At 38.3% G+C, this 13,271-nt stretch overlaps 1 protein-coding gene across 1 annotated transcript; it reads right to left on the bottom strand.

Moving 5' to 3' along the window:
• Positions 1 to 1,067: 1,067 nt before the first annotated feature.
• On the bottom strand, positions 1,068 to 11,207 carry LOC308702572 (SLAM family member 5-like). The gene is made up of 4 exons (XM_081385531.1): positions 11,024 to 11,207; positions 8,656 to 8,985; positions 3,039 to 3,338; positions 1,068 to 2,930 (listed from the first exon to the last, which is right to left on the bottom strand). The coding sequence occupies exons 1-4, from the start codon at positions 11,064 to 11,066 to the stop codon at positions 2,776 to 2,778; spliced, it is 828 nt and encodes a 275-aa protein (XP_081241657.1). The 5' UTR covers positions 11,067 to 11,207; the 3' UTR covers positions 1,068 to 2,775.
• Between the last annotated feature and the right edge of the window lie 2,064 nt (positions 11,208 to 13,271).

Below are 13,271 nucleotides of genomic sequence, written 5' to 3'. Positions count from 1 at the left end.
ATATGATGACAGAATTTTAATTTTAAAGTGGATTACCCCTTTAAGATTCTCTAGTCCAGCTCCACAGTACAGTCAGTGTCAAGTGATGACATACTCCGCTGCTCTCGATTCGTCGCTCGAACGAATCGAGAGCAGCGAAGTAGCGTAATGTAATCAGACGTGATCGCACGCACATAGCCTACACATCAAAATAACATTCAGCTAGTGACTATTTGACATGTGACTGTGTAGCAGTGTAGCGAAAGGGTAATCAGATCATTATGTCTTGTATTAATGTACAAAAAAGAGAAACGGCTCTCAGATGGGAACCGACTCTCACCGTTCACTTAAAAGAGCCGGCTAAGCCGACTCGTTCGCGTACAACGCGTATCTTCATTAGCCTAACTCGGGGAATCTTCAATGCTGGGACAGCCCATGGCTTTATAACAGATTCCTCTTGGGCTTCACTGGACTCCTGGAATAACCAAGTTCAGGCTGAGAAAATATCACGCTTTCACTATGTTTGGCAGGATATTTGTTTTGTGTCGATACTTTTTGATTGTAAAAGGTAAGAATATTGTTTTCCTTATGAACGGTTAATGGTGCAGTTTGACTCTTATAATTGTGACCGATAACTCTTACGAATAGTTTGGGTCTCTGTAGCTACGCATTTGTGAGTGTTTTTGTTAAACATAGGCTACACTGATTGAGTGCTCGATGGATTAGAGATAAATTTGATGGTATTTTGTTTGGTTGGTTGTTTTATTGTCATTCATTAAACTATACTAGCAACACATTTAGTGAGTAGCCTGCGTAACTGTTTGAGCATTCTTTCAGCGGTTAATATCTTGAAATCAACCAGTGCGCCAAACTAAACTGACCCCGCCAAATTTTAACCCCCGGCCAAGCCCACTGTGGGTTTAGGATTTGGTGGTGTGTGGGGTATGTCAACCAGGTAACGTTAGCGGCATCAACGACGGGGTTATTTGGCAGGGAGTAATTCGACACCACACATGGTTGGAATGTTTTGCATCAATGAGGCTGTCAGTCTGTTGTTGTTGTTTTTCACTTTTTTTTTCTTTTTTCTTCAAAGAATTAAGTCATCTTTATTGCAAAAAGGGTAGCCTACAAATCACAGGTGACTAACCAAAATATACTTCACAACATACAAGATTATAGTACGTAAACAGAATACAATACAATATTGCCAGTGGAATCTTATGTGCCATTACAAAGAGAAAGAGGACCATATGTTGACAGTTTTAACTGCTTTTTTGTTGATGGAGCCAGAAATCAGATTAATATAATGTGCAACTTCATGGAGAAAAAATACAAAATTAGTTTTTTTAGTTCTGAATTTACTAATGTGAAATTTTGCCAAAAGAATTAATACATTTATAATGAAGTAGGCTACATCTTTACTTTGACTTCTATAAAAGCAAAATATAACATTCATCCACAATAAGGTAAAGTTTTTATAAATATGTCAATGATGAATCTGCTGAAGTTTTGGCTGTCAGTCTGTTTTGAAATTATGTTAGTGGTTGTTTGCAACGTCACAACACCGTAACGGTCATGGGGTTTCAGCTAGGTTCTTGCATCAAATGCTACATATCAAATTTGACCTCCGACTAAATTCTGGCAGTGTCAGAAGTTTTGATTCACAGTCCTGCAATGTTACTATTCTCGTTTCCTCATGGGGACCTCCATTTAGGTTTTCCACAGGCATAATAATTTGTATTCTGTATAAACTGTAGCCTATTCTATCCCTCTTCATTAAACTTACACCTGAACTACCAATCACAGAAAACTTAGTTTCTGCATTTTTACATCGTCAAAAAAAAAACATCACTTTTTAAGCTGTTTTCCTCATGGGGATCAAAAAATATCCCCACAAGGGCAAGGTTTTCAGATATTGCCATCATTGTGTGGACATTTTGTCCCTATAAGGTATGGTTTACCTGGACCACCCACACCCACACACACACACACACACACACACACACACAGAGCAGATAAAGCAGGTATGGTTATATACCACAAAAGGCCACCAGGTGACGCCCATAATCCATTTTAATTTTCTTTGACACAATCATTTATTAATTTTCTCACAAATAAACACACTTATATAGTCACTCTATCAGTGGTCAAATATGGAACCTGGAATGTTAGATATTTCCATTTTCCAATTATATGTTTTGTCAAGATTAAAATAAGATTCGGTGCAAACTACAACAGCTGAACGGATTTAAAGTGCAGTTGTCATAACAATGTCTTGTTGGAAAATTCAAATGGTACCTAGTTTATGATGATTACTTAAATTATAAATTAGAAAACATGCCAATAAATGTACAAACATGACACAGTTAATAGGTTAATAGCGAGGCAGTCTCCACTTGTTAAGGTAGGCTACAGGAGCATAGTGTAAAAAGTCAATAGTTTTGTGAATAGTTTATGTTCATTCCAAAACTAATAATTAATTGAAATATCTTTTTTAAAACAAGCAATAACTCAGAAAACCCAGCAATAAATAAATAAAATAAAGCTCTGCCTGTGGTTGACTAGTTGACTTAATTTGATGGTACCCTGTAACCAACTTTCTTTTCTAATTTAAAAACAAAAGGCTTTAATTCCTATCTGAACTGAACTCATGATTCAGTGCCTGTCATTTTTGTCAAGCAATGGCCATCATATGTGTATGTGTCATGTGTATGTGTAATCTGCAGCACAAAGTAATTAACAGCCAAAATGCATAGGCTACATCACATTCAAACAACTTCATACAGTAAACAGTCATTAAGGGACTGATGGTGACATTTCTGCTCTCAGTTTATGTCCAACACTATCGGATTTGAAGTGATCAACTAATAGACCAACAGTAGCCACGGCCACCACAGCAGAGATGACCAATCGGATCACAGCTTCAGTTGAACCACAGCACTGGTCAGAGTCTGAGGGAAGAAAAAAACAGAGACTGAACTTTCCATTTCAACAAGCTTTTTCTCTCTGGCTTTCTTAATCACAGATTAGCTCAGTAATTAGCATCACTGCTGTCATACCTGCATATGGCTGGCAGAGTTGAGTGATGTTGTCCAGATGTGTGGTCTGGTTTCTGATGGGATTGTAGATCACACAGCTGTAAGTGTTTTTATCCTGATATTCCACCTCCAGAGATAGAGAGAGACTGATGCTGAGATCAGACACACTGATGCTGGACAATACACTGATTCCTTTGTACCAGGAGAGAGTCACATCACTCACATTCAACACTGAACACACCAGTGAACATCTGGACACTGATGATGATGATGATGAATATTGTGAAGAGTCTCTGGTGATGTTGGGAACAGGCAGATGAGCTGGAAAACAACACAGAAGAAACATAAAGTTCACAGATGTGTTTTGTAGCTATCAAAAAATAGAGATTAAATCAGTGTTTTCAAAGTTGCTGTCCTTCAGATAAGACTTATTTATAGGGCAAACCTACATGTCCTCAGCTTTTTGCGGCGCGTTTAGAGAATTGATACCCTCTTCATGACCCCCTCTCATCTTTTTCTGCGTCACGGGCTGAAGGACGGCAATTTAGCAAGCGATAATAAGCACCGACGGAGAATATTAGAGACTACTTTTTAGCGCTCTCTCCAGCACTTCAGCCATTAATGCTTCCTAGATGAAGATTAAATGGCTTTCTCGAAGAAGTCCGCACTGTTCGCGCTATTTGTGTAATTACACCTGTGGAAAGCTCTCAGTTAATGACATTTCATTGAAAAGAGATGTTTGGGTTTATTCTCTTGATCATAGCATAGGTAGTATATTAAATAAAATAAAAGTGTTTAATAACTAACCAGGTAGTGTAGGCCAATACACTGGGATTTCAAGGAATAGATTTAGATGTCTGAATTGTCGTGGTGTAATTCTTTTATTGAGCTGTGCAAATTGTGGTCAGCACAGGTGTTTTCGGTGTGTTACCTGATTTCAGACTTAGTCAGTTAGTTAGTTCCAATACTCATATTTGATTGGCAGTGGGACTTTTCACTTTTGAATTTATTTTCACTTTGTATCTATTTGTTCCAGGTCATAAGTAGTGCACTGTAGTTATTGGTGGTTAATTTCTGTCAGGTTTTGTTCTCTAGGCAACAACGTTCTACAGTATAGGGTGTTAAGTAACTTTATGAGTCATTCACTCAAAAATATCCAAAATTTCCTCTCATACTGAAGTCTCACCTGACTCATACCATTCCCAGTGTATCTAGTAAAATGGACACTTCACAAATGTGACCCTGGATCACAAAACCAGTCTTATGTTGCACGGGTATATTTGTGGCAATAGCCAAGAAAACATTGTATGGGTCAAAATTATAGATTTTTCTTTTATGCCAAAAATCATTAGGATATTAAGTAAAGATCATGTTCCCTGAAGATATTTTGTAAATTTTCCACCTTAAATATATAAAACATTTATTTTTGTGAATGGATGCAGCACTATCGCCAATAGAAATGGACAACTTTAAAGGCGATTTTCTCAATGTTTCGATTTTTCTGTACCCTCAGATTCCAAATTTTCAAATAGTTGTATCTCGGCCAAATATTGTCCTATCCTAACAAACCATACATCAATGGAAAGATTATGTATTCAGCTTTCAGATGATGTATAAATCTCAATTTTAAAAAAATTACACATAAGACTGGTTTTGTGGTCCAGGGTCACAAATTGAGATGACTCATTTCCACAGTTATCAAAGTTTGTTTTGATTTCTCTCTTTTTAATTTTAATATAGATCTAGCGTAATAGTTAATATTCTACCATGGCAGAAAATAAACAAAAATTGCTGCAAGGGCATTTATATTAAAAAGTGGTATCACATTTTGAAACCACAAAAGTTGAGGTGCAGGTGCATCTGACAAATTAATTGATAACAGTTTCAATACTCGAGTAAAATTGGAGAATTTGAGTCGCACACAGACCACAAAACTTGTAAACAGCTCTGGTGGAAGACTGGATTAAAAAACCCTCTGATGACACATAGATTATATGTCTAATGAAGTTACCGTAATCACCAAAGGGTGGCTCTCTTGGACTGTATGACATCACAGAAAACTTGTTTAGTCCAGTTTGTTCACCCAGCAGGGCTTCGCTCTGTGAGTCATGAAAATGTACAGGCATGAATTTGGTCTGCTGTAAACTACTATATATATATATATTAGTTATTTTTGTGCAGACAGTTGGTTTCTCCACACTGTTAGCCTATGGAAGCCTGTACATTAATACGACCCTGGCCTTAATCAATCTCTTTATATTTTCTTCCCTCTTTTGGAAAATCGTAGAAATTATATTATTTTTGTGAAATATGAAAAGGGTCCATTAGATTCGATTATTTCTGTTAAAGATTGATGATGTAATGTTAAACCTATGAAATTGGCAAAAAAAAAGCATACAGCTCCATAGTGCTGATGTAAAAGAGAGTGATAGCTGTGTGTAAACCTTCAGTCATTAGCTTCCTTGTTAGAGTGCCCGCCTCCCATGCGGACAGGCCCGGGTTCATGTCCCACTTAGAGTGGGCGGTGTGAACTGGAGGGGCTACACTAACACAGTGTTGCAATGATCATTTTGGTGGGTGTCCTGCCCACATTATCAACGACCAATTCGTAGGAATTTGTACGATTTGTCTAAACCCCAGTGATGGGTAGGTTTAGAGGCAGGGTCAGGGGTAGGTCATTCGTACGTATTAGCCACCTAGTAAAATGCGTAAGAATTGCCTTGAGATTGGGTTGGTTATTTCCAATGTAGAGCTCCAGATTAAGGAGAAGTTCTAAGGCTTTTTGTCCACAAAATGACAAGAGTACTAATATAGGCTACCTTCTTTGGGGAGTATTTTAATTTAAGCGATGCAAGACATGCTCATTTTATCTAGTCAGTCTGCAGTGCATTCGGCGCCAGACTAACGATACAAATTCCACTTGTCCGTATGACACTTCTGTCATGCTGCGCTCCACTTTATTCCTATGGGTGACATCAAGCGACTTTAAAGTGCCCGCAAACCATCCCAGCAAAAAGCTGGCCAATCTTTATGCAAATTAATCCGTTGAATGTGACGGGACTATCCAATAGAAGTAGAGCACATGGAGACTGGGGAAGTCTCTCATGTTTCCTTTGTTCTAGACGTCCTACTACAAAAATGTAGTCAACAATTTATGACCCATATTTCCAAATCCATATTTATACACATCATTTCTCCCTCCAAATTTCAAAATTCGAGAGGGAGTTAGGTTGGTTTCGAGCAAATGTTTTAAAAACACAACATTCCCCGCTGGCTCAAAACCACACCCATAGCGGTAAACTTGTAGCCTGGATGCCAGCCGAACTTAGTCCCGCCCATAAGTTTTTTAGGTCGGGAAGTTCGGTCTGGACTTGATCGGTTGAGGAGCTATTATGCCTGAACAAAAATTGTTCAGACCAATCAAATTGTCAGGGCGGGGTTTATACGATGATGGACAGATGAGCAGCGTAATCATCTACGTCACCAATGAGCGCTTGGGTTGAATTCGTTATGACTGCCGCTGGAGAATTGAGATTTCACGAGTTCACACTTACAAATAAGTCAGATAGAATAAATGCAACAAGAGAGAGGAACAGAGAACCGCGATTAAGGCATTTGTCGATCAGAAACATGAATGAAAACTTACTCCGTTGCTCTGATTGGTTGTAGGTCTATCCAATTGAGTGCAGACGCATTTTCCTTCCTGATTCGGTGGAAACACGCCCCATAATCACAGCCCAATGGAGCAGTATCAGACTCACATTCTGACTAGAATCTGAGTATGACGACGTCAGGCTAGTAAACTTGAGGAACGCCCATCAACGTACAAATGAGGAGAGGCATCGCAACACCACGCTTCAGTCGTGTCGCAAAAGTGTATCCGTGCCTTAAGACATTTTTTCCGGGTTTCTTGGCAATGAATATATCCAATCCAATCCAACTTTATTTGTTAAGCACTTCAAAACAACCAAAGTTGACCAAAGTGCTGTACAGGACGCAAAATTACATATAAAATATAACAATAAAATTAAACAACATAAACATGAGTACAAATAATAGCCATGCAATAAAAACAATCAAAATAGGAAATTAAATGAGGTAAATAAAGATCTCACTAAGTATCAAAGGCCACAGAGAAAAAATGGGTTTTAAGACGGGTTTTAAAAACAGACAAAGAAGAGGCTTGCCTAACATTCAGAGGCAGATCATTCCATAGATTAGGAGCAGACACAGCAAAGGCACGGTCCCCTCTGAGCTTCCACTTAGTTTTAGGCACACTCAGGAACAGCTGATCATCTGACCTGAGAGAACGGACGGGTGTGTAAGAATGTAGAAGCTCAGAGAGGTATGGAGGAGTAAGAACATTCAAGGATTTAAAAGCAATTAACAGAATTTTAAAATGAATCCTATAGGCAGCCAGTGGAGTGAGGCTAAAATAGGGGAAATGTGCTCATGTTTATGTGTGCCACTTAAAAGACGTGCTGCTGCATTCTGTACCATCTGGAGACAGGTGATGGAGGACCCACTAACCCCCACATACAGTGCATTACAGTAATCCAGCCAGCACATAAATCTGACTGTCGTCTGCATAACAGTGGAATGAAATGCCGTGCTTCCTAAGTATGGAACCAAGTGGGAGAAAATAGAGAGAAAAGTAGAGGACCAAGAACTGAGCCCTGTGGGAGACAGACACACCAAACTGATGCCAAAGAACTAGCGCTGATGAAAGCCAAGAGTTGTCGCCTCGTGTCGCCTGCGTCAGGAAAGAAAAAGCTGCACTTGAACACGCATAGAGAACTACAGCCAACTGTCAACTAGCATGTGTGTTCTGTGCATGCGTGTTAAGGAGATAACTGTTTATTTCTGCAGATATATTCATCTATATTTGACATTCAAAAATGGAAACCGACGCTGCAGATACACACACTGTAAATAAAGCAGCACGTACTAGAGTTGTCAAAAAGTACAGACTTCGGTAACAGTCGGTATATACATCAATACATGGCTTACACAGATACATACGGGTGCTTTTGAAAGCAGGCGTCTATCAGCGGACCGTTCAAACTCTCCCGCTCCCTATTTTTAACACACTTTCAAACACTTCCGTGTGGTCTGAAACGCTCCCGTGCGTTGATCATTGTAGCCAATCACAGACATATCCCATGAGCTTGTGAACACATTGGCCAATCAGACGTGTTTACGATTCCGCTCAACAGCACTCAAAGCATCACACTTTTAACATTTCAGTATCAACTTTGTACCAATTGGTACTTTTGGACAAATCACTTTCTTTGTTCCACTCCGCTCATGTTAGCCTAATATTAAAGTTTTTGCCCAGAAACACTCAAGTAAGATGACTTAAATTAGAACAGCCTTCTCTTCTGTACCATTTCCACTTCTTCTCTTACTAACGGCCCGACACTGATTCTACAAAAATTCAAAAAAACCTAGACAGCGTCCAACTAGAGCCAAGTGAGCAGAACACACCAAAAAAACTAAGTTGGCCAGCGCTCAAAAATAACCAGACATTGCCTGACGGCCGATCGTCTGCTTGGTGTGTCCTGGGCTTTAGAGATAAAACACTGAAACTCCTGTGGTGAGGTAAGACCACCGATGATGGTTAGATTGATGTACTCACCATAAACAGTAACTCTGAACTTCTTGTCTGAAGTCCCTCCATTACTGATGATGGTTACTCTGTAAAGTCCAGAGTGTTTTATTCTGATATTTTTGATGGTAAGAGACCCACTTTGATTATTCATCTCCAGTCTGTCTTTGAATATCTCATTACTGTCATATGCTGGGATGTTCTGCTTGTAGATTTCAGCAATACGAGAGTTTTCAGGTCCAAACCTCCAGAGTATCTGGTCATCTTTCTCTATTGCAGAAACAATGATGTGTAAAGTGACAGAATCTCCCTCCATCACTGATATTGTATTGTCTGCATCTGAACTAGCCCCAAACACATCTGAAACATACAGATACATAACAAGTTTCAAGTTTGGTTTATTTATATAGCACCATTAAAACAGCAGCAGCTGACCAATGTGCTTTACAACATCGGATAAAGTAAATACAAGCAAAAGCAGTAAAAAACTTGGTCTAAAAACTAGGTTTTACAGGTCACCTGACGTTATTTATTAAATTCATATAAGACAAAAGAATTACAGAAATAATAGATTCTAAACCTCAAAGGAATGCCACAATTAAGACCTTGAAGCAGATATGAGGGAGAAACACCCAGAAACACCTCATATGTGCCGCTCACAAGTACAAGGGTCGTTCCTTACCATTAATGCATGGAAAACACGCATACGTCTCCTTCGATTAATAATAGTGACCAGTGCCGTGGCTGGGATATAGTACATAAACCTACCAACATCCGTTGCCATGGTTTTTGGAATGACTTTACTTATCGCGAGAGGAAAAAAAAAATATTTTATTTAAAAAAAGTTTTAGTCGCAAAACTAAGATGGCGCAGATGGGTCTCGATGTAGTTTTCAAAATGGTTCTGAAGTGTGCATTTCCTGGATGTCCGAATGGTGAGAAACTAACGAGAAAATGTAAAAGTGCCTTACCAATGCCGCAAACCTTTCACACTTTCCCATCAAATGATCGTGAGTGCCATCTTCTCAGTTCTCGCTCATGCATCGTGGCGCTCTCGTGAACTCACGTCAGAGGCCCACACGAAAGAAAATGAATAGTTGAATAAAGTAGTTTTTTTCGCACACAGGTATTCTCGTCGCTTGATTAACTTAAGGTTGAGCCACTGTAGTCACTTGGACTATTTTAACAATGTTTTTACTAACTTTTCTGGGCCGGCAGATGAAATTACATGCAGCCTATGAAGGAGTGATCCAGCTCTCAGATTTCATCAAAAATATCTTAATTTGTGTTCCGAAGATGAACGAAAGTCTTACGGGGTTGGAACAAAATGAGCGTGAGTAATTACTGACAAAATTTTTGGGTGAACTAACCCTTTAAGGGGCAGATAAATCTGGGTGTCATCAGCGTAGCAATGAAAAGACACACCATGCTTTTGGAAAATATAGCCCAGAGGGAGCATATAAAGAGAAAAAAGTGTAGGAGCTAGTAGATCCCTGCTGGAACCCCTATGGGATATTGGCAGCTGATGGCATGAGAGTGCCAAGACGAACAGAGAACCTCCTGTCCTTTAAATTGGAACTGAACCAGCTGAATACGGTTCCTGTCATGCCCCCCACACACCACAGGTCTAGGTCTCGAGACAGGCAATGAGAATCTCATGATCGATCATGTCAAATGCAGAAGTAAGATCTAATATCATCAATATTACACTATCACCCTGGTCAGTTACCATATATATATCGTATATCGTAATAAAACCGACTCAGTACTGTGAAATATTTTTTGAAAGAAATGGCAGATTGGAAATGGGCCTATAATTTGAAAGATCAGCAGGGTCAATATTTGGCTTCTTTTGAGATGAAACCACCGAAGCATGTTTAAGGTCTGCTGGTATTGTACCCAAACTAAATGATTTGTTGACAATCGCCAGAAGACTATAGGCCCCAAGGTATCAAACATAACATTTTACGCACAACGTAGCTTTGGAGAACAGCAAGCTTAAAAAAGCAGTAGGTTTCTATTGTGCTTAAAAAGACCCACAAAGAATCCAACAGGAAATGCTTTCGCTCTTCTTATAAATAACATTACAATGATCATGTGTTTACACCACAGGTTTATCAAAGCACAACAAGGAGAGGAGCTCGCACACATAATAGTAGAAGATTTTTTTACAAAAAAAAAACAACTTTATCATGAAGCCAAGACATCATCATCAGTGTCGTGTACATTAGAGGTTTACACATTTTGCAATAATCAATGTAACTGCTACTAGATCGCACAAAAAGGGTTTAGATTTTCTGTTAATCAACTTCATCAGTAAAAACAAAATGCATTTAATAGTAAGTAGTATAGTGATAAGTAATAGTATAATGATAGTAAATATGATCATGAAATCTCACCCTGTGCAGAAATCAAAAACAAGATGAATCTCCACATGCACATTTTTGTTGGACTGTTGAGTTTCTGTAGAGTTTGGTGGCTCACAGTCAATGAATGCAACAGTTCTTTATACTGCTGCAAGGTTGTTTCTGAAAAAAGGTGAGATCAGACTCAGACCACAGTGGGTGTGATACTTCTGCAACTTCTGACACACTAAAACTGAAAGTCAGTTTATTCCTTTGAGCACATTTCAAAAACAACAAGGATTAAAAAAAAGGAGGGGAGGGGGAACAAAACATTTATGTTTTTTACAAAGATAAAAATCCTTCTATAGTTGTAATGTTGATTTTATACAAATATTTTAAATCAACAATATATGCTGCTGTTGATATTTTAATATGCTTTAAATTTTTATTTTAGCATGACTATTTTCAATGAAATAAACTCTGTTCTGTAATATTTTGCACTTGTTGATTAGGCTCTAAATAAAAGTGGCCGTTAAGGGCTTATATGTGCGTGAGAGAAGAAAAAGCGTCACCCACCACTGTGGTTAAAGAGTTCTCATCTGCCTTTAGCCACAGACAACAGGCACATTTTCCTTCAGTTTTTTCATAGCTCTCTCATAGTAACAACAATCAAATATGAAATGTCTCATAATTCATTTAGATTTAACGTTTATATTCATGACTGGCTTTGTTTAGATTTTTAAAATCCTTTTTCTATCTAAATATGCAGATATGCACATTTATAATTGTGATGATGCTGAAGGCTGTAGTAGTACACAGAATAACAGTATTTTAATATTCTCTACTGTTTGCATGTTACTGGAGAGAGACTTTGTCTGTTTAAATATTAATGAGTATATATGTTCAGACATACCATCAGGCCAAAACACAAAGGAAGAATTTGCCCTATTTGTCTGTAGCCTTTCTCCTTTTCAGGTTGTCACCACTTCCTCCTGATTGCTAGTTCAGTGATGCGTGGGTGTGTTGAGCTCAGTGTCACTGAATATGACTTGCATTTTAACAACATGCAGTAACAAATTGAGATTCAAAGCTGATTAAATCAGAGACGTCCCCTCAATGAATCATATCGAGCACCAGAGAGTATAGTTTGATTTGCAGATTAATAGCAGGTGTATAAATGGCAATCTGTTGTGTTCTTATGGATAACTCTTTTTATTTAGCTTCATCAGATAATATGACAATAAGATGTTTTTGAACAAATTTCGAGAGCAGCATGTTCAGATAATTAACCTGATTAACATAAGAGGAGCGAATTCAGCCAATCAACTCAAATAACATAAGAGGTAGCAGATTTTCCTCGTTGACAGTTTCACTTCTACTATTCTCATATCAATCAGGGTTTGGTTCCGGAATGAAAGCGAGGCTGTGAGGGATAGACGTACATGTTAAACTGTTATTTCATGTGTTTTGGATTGCTCTGCTGAAGAGACACTGCAAAAATAATGTTTCCAAGAAAATTTCAGAAGACAAAAAAAAAAACAACAACAATATGATCTGTGGAAATTTATAAGTGATCTTAGGAGCTTTATACAGATTTTTACAGCGGATGCCATTGAAAACATGGTAAGTCTATTCACTGATGTGAATGAGTTTTTTTTAATTATTATTATTCCTTGAATAAACATTAAAGATTGCTCTGAACAAGGTCTATATGCAGCAGGCACGGATTAACGCAGGGGCCTAGCCTATTGGGCACTTGCCAAGTGCACTGGGCCAGCAGGGGGCCCTGTCAAATTTATATTCTTTTCAAATAATAATTATTGTTTATTTCAGTAAAATTGTGTTGAATATTGTGGAATAATGTGATTAACTTTTGCAGTTGCGAAGTATTAATTGGTAACTACGACCTCACGTTATGTCAGTCACACTTGCACACTGCCTTCGAAACTTTCGTCCGTCAAAAAAAAAAAACGGATCGGGTTGGATTTTTCTGCGTTTTTCGCATCAGTAACAAGCATTTGAATGGTGTTGACAATTTAAAGCCACATAATGACGGACACGAAAAAACGCATGCGAAAATTTCGGTTTCAGTGTGCAAGGACCTTAAAGGAGAACTCCGGTCAATTTGAACATTGAGCTCATTTTTTTGTACATTTGGAGTGCTGTCAATACAGAGAACAACGACAAAAATTGGTGTTGCCTACACCGAGTTATTTTATTTTTAAAATTTGCACCCTGTTGACTTCAATGGGGCAAGTTTTAAACCTGCTTTTAGCCTCTTAACATCCTTGATGTGTCATTA

This window comes from Scardinius erythrophthalmus, assembly GCF_964197995.2.
Source record: "Scardinius erythrophthalmus genome assembly, chromosome: 14".
NCBI lineage: Eukaryota > Metazoa > Chordata > Actinopteri > Cypriniformes > Leuciscidae > Scardinius > Scardinius erythrophthalmus.
This window is presented reverse-complemented; position numbering and strand designations above follow the sequence as displayed.

Coding starts and splice junctions, on each gene's coding strand:
- LOC308702572 (XM_081385531.1), bottom strand. CDS start 11,066: ATGTGCATGTGGAGATTCATCTTGTTTTTGATTTCTGCACAGG. Junction 8,986..11,023: donor GTTTTTGATTTCTGCACAGG/GTGAGATTTCAT, acceptor TGTATGTTTCAG/ATGTGTTTGGGGCTAGTTCA. Junction 3,339..8,655: donor GTTCAGAGTTACTGTTTATG/GTGAGTACATCA, acceptor GTTGTTTTCCAG/CTCATCTGCCTGTTCCCAAC.